Below are 9,495 nucleotides of genomic sequence, written 5' to 3'. Positions count from 1 at the left end.
GCCATGGGGTGCCCAGGCTCCAACTATCACAGTGAAGACTGAAGCCTCTTTCTTGGGACCCCTGGCCCTGGCTGAGAGCGTGGTAGAAGGCTTAGAAGGACAATGCCAGCCTAAGCCCAGATCCATGGAGTCAGAAGGGTGCCAAGACTGATGCCAGGGGCCTGGCAGAAAAGTATCCTAGCCGTAGGGAGGCTGGTGTGAGCTTCCTGTACTAGACTGTTCCCACTTCCTGTCCCCTCTGTATCTGTTTGTTCGCCATCAGTTTTCAACAAATCTGAAAGAGCAAACAGCTTAACAGCAGTGCTGAGGCCTGATAGGCGCCTAGCCTGGGACTGCATGGACCACGTGACTGCCGGAAATGCCACACTGATGGCGAAAGTGCCGGAGTATTGGTAGTGCCCATCCAGCAGTCTCCTGCTTGACAGGCAGGCAAAGCCCTTCACACACTCCAGGGAACCGACACACACCCATAAGCTCAAGGCCCACCCTGCATGGTCAAACACTGGCTCAGACACACCCTTCCTATCAAACAGCATTAAAGGGGGAGGAGGCGCCGTGAGGAACAGGGACCAGCCGCTGTGTCGGGGCCAAGTCCCACCCTGACCTACCACGGCATCTAGGAATTTCGGGCATGACACAGCCCATCACTGACCATAAGCTCTGGACACCTGCGGGAGGGGAACCAGAGCTCTAGGTCCCTGCAAGGTGGAGTAGGCAAACACAGGGACCCAGGAAGCCGTGCATCTGACCAGGAGAGGCACAACTAGACAGTCCCCACTCTGCTCCCGGGACCAGCCACTTCCTGTGAGTGGTCCCGAGGCCCAGGTCTGGGGAACAGCTGACTCTCTCTGCTGGACCCGCCCCCACCCACCTCCTGGCCAAGCATGCTACAAAGCCCACGGGAACCAGCTCTCTGAGACCCTGAGATGGACCATATGAAGCTACACACTGGTAAAATCCACAGTCCACAGCTAGGGCACCAACTGGCTTCCAGGGACACACATTTTCCTGGAAAAGCCTGGAGGAGAAAGACTCTCCTGCCCTGCACAGCAGCTTCCGTGTCCCAGGAAGGGCCCCTGCCCATCCCCTCCCACCTACAAGCACACACATACAGCGCATATGGGTGTATGTCAGCTCCTCACAAGCTAGTGCACTGCAGAGGAAGGAGGCTCCACTGAGGAAATGCCCCATGAGGTCCAGCTGTCGGGCTTTTTCTCAGTTAGTGATCAGTGGGGGAGGGCCAGCCCATGGTGGGCTCGTGTCCCGGGTTCTATAAGAAAGCAGGCCAAGCCAGCCGTGGGGAGAAAGCCAGTAAGCCGCACCCTCCATGGCCTCTGCCTCAGCGCCTGCTCCAGGTTCCTGCCCTGATGGAGTTCCTGTCCTGACTTCCCTCAGTGATGAACTATGACCTGAAAGTGTAAATCAAGTAAGCCCTTTCCTCCCCAACTTGCTCTTTGGTCACCGTGTTCGTGGCAGCCATAGGAACCCTGACTAAGACACAGAGCAAAGCCAGTTGATGGAGCCAGCTGAGGCTTTATTTTGGAAAATACAATTGAGTCGGGTTTGGGTAGAAGGCAGGGGCCATCGGGATGCACCATATGGGAGATTCCTCCCTGGGTTGGCCAGAGGGCTAATCCTGGGGTGGGCCCCTCATTCCCCTGAGCAGCTGCGGGGGCACAGGCTGGCAGCGACCCAGCGGCCTTTCACTTGGGCAGAATATCAGAAGACTCGGACACCAGCTTGCCATCACGGGTTTCAATCTTCTTCACGACCACAGCCTTGGTGCGCGTGATAGTGCTGGAGCCCCCGGCGGAGCTGAAGCCGGGCTGGAAGGAGCTCATTCCATAGCTGAAGCCAGGGCTAGTGAGTCCCCCATAGGCGGAGCTCAGTCCTCCTGGTCCAGGGCAAGGGATGGAGGCAGCCAGGTGAGCACGGGCAAAGGCAGGGCCCCGGCTCTAACAGCCTCAGATGGAGAGGCTGGTCCTGACCTGACTGATTTCTGCCTGGCCCAGCTTTGGAAAGGCTTCTCTTCTAGCTGGGTATCCCTAACAGACTCTCCACGGAGCCCCTCTCTCAGGCCACATGGAGAACCCGAGAATGTGTAAAACAGGAAGACACGTAAAGGCCACAATAGCACACACAAGGACCTCAGCACCAGCCTGGCACACTGCTGGCATTCACCTGGGACTTTCTATTCCTGAGCATATCAGTCTGTTGCCAATCACCCTGGCACGCCACCAAGAGAAGGGACCCTACCCCTTCCCTTTATCTGCCATCGGCTTTTGAGCCCAGCGTCTCCCTCCGTCCCCAAGGCCAGGACCCTCACCTGAGTAGCCGCTGGTGGTCTTCGTGTGGATGCTCAGGTTCTGCATCCCAGACTCCAGTCTGTAACCAGATGCACGGGCGTCAGGACCAACTCTCGGCCCTCTCATCCAAGAGCAGACCCCACGTCCTGGGAGGGCCCAGACAGCACCCACCCCTCCCAGCTCCAGGTCTCCTGAGAGACCTCCAAACCCACCGGCTCTCCTCGCCCTCCAGCAGCTTGCGGTAGGTGGCGATCTCGATGTCCAGCGCCAGCTTGACGTTCATGAGCTCCTGGTACTCCCGCAGCTGCCGAGCCATGTCCTGCTTGGCCCGCTGCAGGGCGGCGTCCAGCTCGGCCAGCTTGGCGTTGGCATCCTTAATGGCCAGCTCCCCGCGCTGCTCGGCCTCAGTGATGGCCGCCTCCAGGTTTGCTCTCTGTGGGAGCGAGATACATGTCCTCCCTACGGCCCATCCGCACCGAGCTTGGGTTGTCACTTGGTTTGAAGCCTAGGCTGGCCTAGAACTTTCAGCAATCCTCCTCCGGCGGATACAGCCTGCCAGCTGCTGCAATTACCAGCGTGCACCCCCACAGCTGCTCTTATGCCCTGCTGAACCCAGGGCTTCATGCATGCTGGGCAAGCACTTGAGCAACTGAGCAACATGCCCAGCCCCCCCCCCCCCCGAGCATCTCCGAAAGTCTCTCCTCCCGACTTAGGCCAACTCCATGCAGCGAGCAAAAGAAGCTACGCAGATGGGCCCTGCTTTCTAGACTTTTCACAAAGTAGCAGCCTTGCCCTGCAGGTGGCATACCGGACAGAGAAGGCCTGGGGGACCCGGCCTCTAGCCAACCGCAGAGCGTCCCCACAGCCAGGGAGACAGTTGACTGAGAAGCTGCCCTGCCGTTCTCAGGCTGGACACGGGCTCCCCCCTCCTTCCTGACCTCCTCTCGCCAGCCCCACCCACGCCCCTCAGTACCTGGCCCTTGAGTTTCTCCAGCTCGGACTGCAGGCGGTTGATGTTGCGGTTCATCTCGGAGATCTCCGTCTTTGAGCGGCGAAGTTCATCCTCGTGCTTCCCGGCCTGGGTCTGCAACTCCTCGTACTGCAGGGCCAAGAAGGGGCGTGAGGTTTTAGCTGGAAGAGCCTCCTCTTGGCCGTGCCCCCAAAGCCTGGGTCATTTCACATATGTGCAGAAGCGTGTGTGGAGGCGCGCGCGTACACAGCGCACACATGCACGCACGCACGCACGCACGAGAGCACGCCAGTGAAGCCTTTTCCAGAACTCCAGGCTCCCATGCTTCGGAGCCAGTCCCCAGCAGGTAGAGCGGAATTTGGAACCCTGCAGGAGGCAGGGCTCAGACCTGGCCATGATGGGGCCAGGGCATGGGGCCCCACTCTCTACCTTCATCTGGTACACGCTCTCAGCCTCGGCCCGGCTGCGGTTGGCGATGTCCTCGTACTGGGCGCGGACCTCGGCGATGATGCTGTCCATGTCCAGGGAGCGGCTGTTGTCCATGGAGAGGACCACAGACGTGTCCGAGATCTGGGACTGCAGCTCCCGGATCTCCTGCAGGGCGGGGCGGGTGGTCAGGCAACTCGACAAAGAGCAAGTGAGAGCTAAGGCTTGGGAACACCTAAGTCAGGGTGGAAGGAAGATGTCCTCGGAGCCGTGGAGGGAGGCCTGGGGGAAGCCTGAAATTAGGGCACGGCCAAGGCGAGGAGGCCGGCAACAGGGCGCAAGGGCACCGCCAGCCTCAGTTAGGCTGTTTGCCTCTATGGGAGGACTTGGGGTGGGAGATTTCACTTCTCCGTCACTGCAAGTAGAGGGCTGGGCCTAAACAAGGCTAACAGTGCGGGCGGTGACTGAACAGCGGGCCAGAGTAGGGCGCGGGCAGGCTGGGGGCTGGCTGCCCGGGCCCGGGAGCGCACCTCTTCGTGGATCTGCCGGAGGAAGTTGATCTCGTCGGTCAGCCCTTCCAGGCGGGACTCCAGCTCCACCTTGTTCATGTAGGCCTCGTCCACATCCTGAGGGTGAGGCGAGGCGCCTGAGCTCGGTCCCCACATCTGCCCCGCTTAGCCTGGTGGCCGACCCTCCTGCCCAGCCCTTGTCTGTCTGCCTGGGTCCCAGCCAAGCAACTGTACCTCTGCTTCCTGTGGGCGCCCAGCCCCACCTCCTCCTCCAGAAAGCTAAGGCTAGACCGTTAACCAGTCCAACTCGATAACCGAAATACTATCTAACTGCCGGACGCTAACTCCCGTCCGTCTACCCTCCTATGATCTGGAAGGTGTCCGATGGCAAAGGACTCTGTCCTATTGCGTAGAAAGCAATGAGGTCATTAGAAAAACCCGGGACATTCCGAGTCTAAGTCCCACAGGCTCCTGTGTCTGCAGATAAGATGTGAGAGGGCCTGGTTTGCTTTCTTTTTTTTAATTAATTTTTATTGTGTTTAATTGTGTGTGTGTGTGTGTGTGTGTGTGTGCATGTGGTTATGTACACGTGAGTGCTGGTGCCCTCAGAGGCCAGAGGCGTTGAGTGCCCTGGCGCTGAGGTTACGGCAGTTGTGAGCCATTTGATGTGGGTAATGTGGGAACTGAACTCGGGTCCCTGGAAGAAAGGCCAGTGCCCTTAACCACTGAGCCATCACCATAGTGCTCCCACCCTCACCTTCTTGATGAGGACAAATTCATTCTCCATCTCTGTACGCTTGTTGATCTCGTCCTCGTACCTAGTAAGAAGAGGCTTGGAGTCAGCGGGTGAAGGTGAAGGCAGGAGGGTGCTCTGCCGCCCGGGGTGGAGCCCGAGCTAAACGCATGCGCAGTTTCCCGCCTGCCCACCTTGCTTGATGGGGAACGCGTGTCTAGAAAGTTCAGTTCAGAGCCGTACGGCATTTGAGCTGGTCGTTCTGGCCTTGATAGCTATTTCCCTCTCCCCACCCAACCTTATTCCCAGCCAGTGCAGAGACCTAGAGCGGGAAAGCATTGTCCAAAAGCACATTAGACTTGGCATACTGAGAGACTTAGCATGGAACCCGAGGAGGCTTCCGAGCTCTCTGGCAAGCCTTCCAGTAAGATCATGGCAGTTAGTGTAAAAGTGAGAGCTTGTAGCTGCCTCTCTCATCTAAGTGCACAAAAAAACAAAAACAAAACAAAAGAAAACAAAAAACCAGACTCTCACTGTGTAGCTCTGGCTGGCCTAGAACTCACTATGAAATCAGGCTGTGCTTGTGTTTGTGTGATCCTCCTGCCTCTGCCTCCTGAGAGAAATATTACAAATGTATGCCCAGACCCAGCTTAGGAACGCTGTCTAAATAGGAAATTTGTTGCCCAAATCTAGACAGTCCTGAGACGGAACTCAGGCTGATGCGCTAGCATCTCCAGCGGTGAGCGGAGACTGGGCTGTCCCACGCCGAACTGCTCGCGTGGCCACAGGAGCAAACCACCCATCAGTGGGGGCTCACTTGTTCTTGAAGTCCTCCACCAGGCCCTGCATGTTGCCGAGCTCCGCCTCCAGCTTGAGCTTCTCCTGGCCCAGGACTTCCAGCTGCCGCCGGAGGTTGCTGATGTAGCTCTCGAACATGTTGTCCAGGTTGCTCCGGGCAGTCTTCTGCTGCTGCAGCAGCCCCCACTTGGTCTCCAGCATCTTGTTCTGCTGCTCCAGGAAGCGCACCTGGGGGGGAGGGACAGCAGAGAGGTCCACACTGGGGGCCTAGGGTCCAGGTCCCCGGGGAACAATCAATCTTTCCCAGGAGTAACGGGCTCCCTGGGTGAAATAGCCCGGGGATGCGGTGGCGTGGGGGGCACACCCCCAGCATGGACGGGAGAGGAGGGGCTACAGTCAGCTGCAGAGGAGTTCTCATTGCGTAGACTATGCATCACGGCTCAGTAAGAACGGCCCTGCTCTCTAAAGGTGTGCTGATCACCTTTTCCGTAAGACTGAGAAGGATGGACTGTGTATAAGGGCCCTCAAATAAGGGTCCGGGAGTCTCAGGGGACGTTCTCCCTGCAGCCCGGAGTCAGCACTGCTGCTAACCTGAGCTGGGTCTCCCCAACCCTGGAAATGCCTCCAGAAGCTCGGGTGGGCACTTTGGGGAGCCCCTCCTCTGCACAGAGCCCCCTTTTAGCCAAAGAGAGGCAGGAGAGAAGGCAGCTGTCTCCTTCCATTTCCCCCCGCCCCCCTCCACAGCAGCCTCTGAAGTCTCACCGTCCTCCGGACCAGTATCCACAACCCTCCCCTCCTTCCACGAGCACAGAGTTCACATTTTAGAACACGCAGTCCACAGCACGGCATTATGAACCCTTCTCATAAGGCTGGCGAACCTCTCCAAAGGAGAGAGATGCATTTTGTGCACCAACTTTCTAACCGGGGGAACTGGAAGGAGGGCATTCCGAGGGCACCATCAGGTAACTCTCCTACAACCCATGCTAGAAATCCTCTTTCTCCGTAACTGCTAAAAAATAACTAAAACGAGAAATAACCCTAGTGATTCTAGCATTTCGTCCTAATGGGACGCTGAATTTGAGCCAGGCGCTGCTAAGCTAGTCCCACCGTGAGCTAAACGGGCAGAAAACGGCCTAGGGCCTGTCATGTCCATTCTACAGATGAGAAAGTTAAAGTTGACAAGATGGCTCATGGGGAAACTGGGGGCCCAGCAGACCCACTGCTCTGTCGGGAGGCACTGAGAAGTAGGGCCTCTTCCTCAGTAACTAGCAGGCGCTGGTGAAGAGGAGGAGGAGCTCCTGCGCCCTCCTCCTCCCGGCCCACCCACTCTCAGGTCAGCAGAAAGGACCAATCGTCCCGGGGCCACAGGACGGCCAACCCTGGCCTGGCTCTGGGCTGGCAAGGGAGCCAGGCGGTGGGGCGGAGCGAGGGCAGGAGAGTGTGAAAGGGCACAGGGGCCGAGCAGGCGGAGGGCGTTGGCAGGCCGCCGCTATCTGGGGCCGTAAACTCCGGCTCTACCAGGGGGGCGGAGAGCGCACCGCCCGCAGACTTTGGATCCCGCTCGGGCTTTCCCGAGGCGGAGCCGCGGGCTGCCCCACCCCGCCCCCCCTCCCCCGGCGCCCGAGCTCCTCCTGGTGGAAGGGCAGGGGCTCCGCAGCGGCCCCGCCCACACGGAGAGGGCAGGGGCCCGGCACTGACTCAGCCCGGAGGCCCCGCGCCCTGGCCCGGGTACCAAAGGCCTCCGTCTGCGTTTGCCGGGGTCGGTCAAGACACGCGGGCCCTTCCAGGAGCTAACCCAAGCCTCCGTTATTCAACAGGAGGAAGAAACGCGCTCAGGGCTCCAATAGGCGAGTTGGGGGGCCTCCTGCCAGCAGGGAAGGCACCAGGCCCGCAGTGGACAGGCCGGTCGGAGCAAGGATTTGAAAGAGGGAGGTGAAAGGGCAAGAAGCCCCAGGATCCGCCACAAGCGCGTCAGCCCCTCTCGGCCCAAACCACAGTGTGGGAGAGAAGCTGGAGGGCGTGTGGCCAGGATGGGTGGGGCCCGCCAGGAGCTCCTGGGGGCGCAGAGATGTGCCCATCTTCTGTGGGACAGCAGGGTGGGTCCTGCAGAGAGGCCTCACCTTGTCGATGAACGAGGCGAACTTGTTGTTGAGGGACTTGATCTGCTCCTTCTCCTGGGTGCGCACAGCCTGGATGGTGGGGTCCACCTCCAGCTTCAAGGGGCTCAGCAGGCTCTGGTTCACCGTGACCGCCGTGATGCCCCCGGCACCAGCCGCGCCGAAGCCGCCCAGGCCCATGCCGGTGCCCATGCTTCCCCGGAAGCTGCTGCCGCTGCCCACCCGGGAAAAGCTGGACGAGCTGATGCGGGCGCCGGGCGCGCTCGTGTACGAGCGGCTGCTGAAGGCCCGGGGGCCGGAGGTGGACATCTTGTAGGACTTCTGGGTCACCCTGATGGACATGGTGAAGTCTGGCGTGAGGGCAGTGAGCGGAGGACGAAGGTTCGAGCGCGGGCTTAGCAGCTGCTTCCAGGCCGTGGGACAGCGCCCAGCGAAGGGCCCTTATAAAAGAGAGCCCAGCCCCGGGGGAGGGAAACTGGCCTCTCACCTGAGTGGCTCGGCGCTCGGGGAGGGCAGGGCCTAACCCAGCCTCTGCTACCTCCGGGCAACACTCAGGTGAGGGCAGCAGAGAGCTGCTCCCACCCAGGAGCCCTCCTACCCCACCCTAAAAGGAGAGAGGGCTGAGCAGCCTGTGAAGGCAGGAAGTGAGCCTGGGGGCCCCAGGACTGGAATCTGGGCTGTCTTGTCCCCTACCCTCCTGTGGCCAGAGCAACCGGATAGGGTTCCCTGGCATTCGGGGGGTCTTAAACAAACAAACAGAAAAGAAAACGGGTTCTCTGGCCTTTGGGGTCTTTTAAAAAACAGAAAACAAAACAGGAAGAAAGAAAGAACAGGGTCTCATGTCAAACAGTGTCCCTCAAATCACTATGTGACCAAAGCTGGCGCCTGCCTTTACCACCCCAGCACTAAAGTTTCCGGATGGCGGGTGTGTCCTCCCACGTCGGGCTGGTCTCCTCTAAAGCCTCGGAGACTCTCCAGACTGGCCAGCGGGCCTTTCCATTCCCAGGTTCCCGCTTGCCTTTCTGTCCAGGTTACAGCCAACACAAACACCACCCCAGCCCCCTCACTGTGCCACAACCCGCACCCACAGACTGGAAAGGGGCCTAAGCAGGCCTGAGCAAACACATGCTTCTAGTTGTCTTCTCTCAGGGTGCTAGGTAAAGAAAAATCAAACACAGCCCCTTTCGGGACTCTCCTACCAAGATCCCAGAATTCCCCAGGCCAGGGAACATCAAGGAGTAACAAGGAATAAAGAGCAGAGACCAGGGCAGAAAGAGGGGGTGGGGGAGCTTCATTGTCATTGCTTTTCGGGGGACACCTTCCCTGGGAGGCTGCCAGTGCAGCGGGTCCTGGGGAGACACAGCCGCCTGGACCCCCTCCTCGTCCCCTGCTCCATGGCAGATGTGCCCAGAGAAGCCTCCTTGCCTTGCACCTGTCTCTCTGAACCCGTTACCCCTTCTCTGAGTGAGTCAGGAGAGCAGGCTGGGGCACAGCGTGCACCTGTGGGAGCTGGAGACAGGAGCCTGAGTGAGGCCCTCCAGGCCTGGGTGGGGCAGGCCGCGCACCAGTGGGTGGAAGGCAGGAGGTTTGGATCCCCAAGGCAAAGATTCCGCCTGCAATTAAGTCAGCTCATGGG

At 59.4% G+C, this 9,495-nt stretch overlaps 1 protein-coding gene across 1 annotated transcript; it reads right to left on the bottom strand.

Moving 5' to 3' along the window:
* Positions 1 to 1,513: 1,513 nt before the first annotated feature.
* On the bottom strand, positions 1,514 to 8,292 carry Krt8 (keratin 8). Its single transcript, XM_021643562.2, has 9 exons — positions 7,863 to 8,292; positions 5,762 to 5,970; positions 4,969 to 5,029; positions 4,233 to 4,328; positions 3,706 to 3,870; positions 3,280 to 3,405; positions 2,519 to 2,739; positions 2,327 to 2,385; positions 1,514 to 1,894 (listed from the first exon to the last, which is right to left on the bottom strand). Exons 1-9 carry the CDS (start codon positions 8,199 to 8,201, stop codon positions 1,704 to 1,706), a joined length of 1,467 nt encoding a protein of 488 aa, XP_021499237.2. The 5' UTR covers positions 8,202 to 8,292; the 3' UTR covers positions 1,514 to 1,703.
* Positions 8,293 to 9,495: the final 1,203 nt, after the last annotated feature.

The sequence above is a fragment of the Meriones unguiculatus genome, chromosome 8, assembly GCF_030254825.1.
Source record: "Meriones unguiculatus strain TT.TT164.6M chromosome 8, Bangor_MerUng_6.1, whole genome shotgun sequence".
Classification (NCBI taxonomy): domain Eukaryota; kingdom Metazoa; phylum Chordata; class Mammalia; order Rodentia; family Muridae; genus Meriones; species Meriones unguiculatus.
Note: the sequence above shows the minus strand (reverse complement) of the source record. Positions and strands in the feature narration are given on the sequence as shown.

Coding starts and splice junctions, on each gene's coding strand:
- Krt8 (XM_021643562.2), bottom strand. CDS start 8,201: ATGTCCATCAGGGTGACCCAGAAGTCCTACAAGATGTCCACCTCCGGC. Junction 5,971..7,862: donor TCGCCTCGTTCATCGACAAG/GTGAGGCCTCTC, acceptor CCTCCCCCCCAG/GTGCGCTTCCTGGAGCAGCA. Junction 2,386..2,518: donor CTGGAGGGCGAGGAGAGCCG/GTGGGTTTGGAG, acceptor ATCTGGTTACAG/ACTGGAGTCTGGGATGCAGA.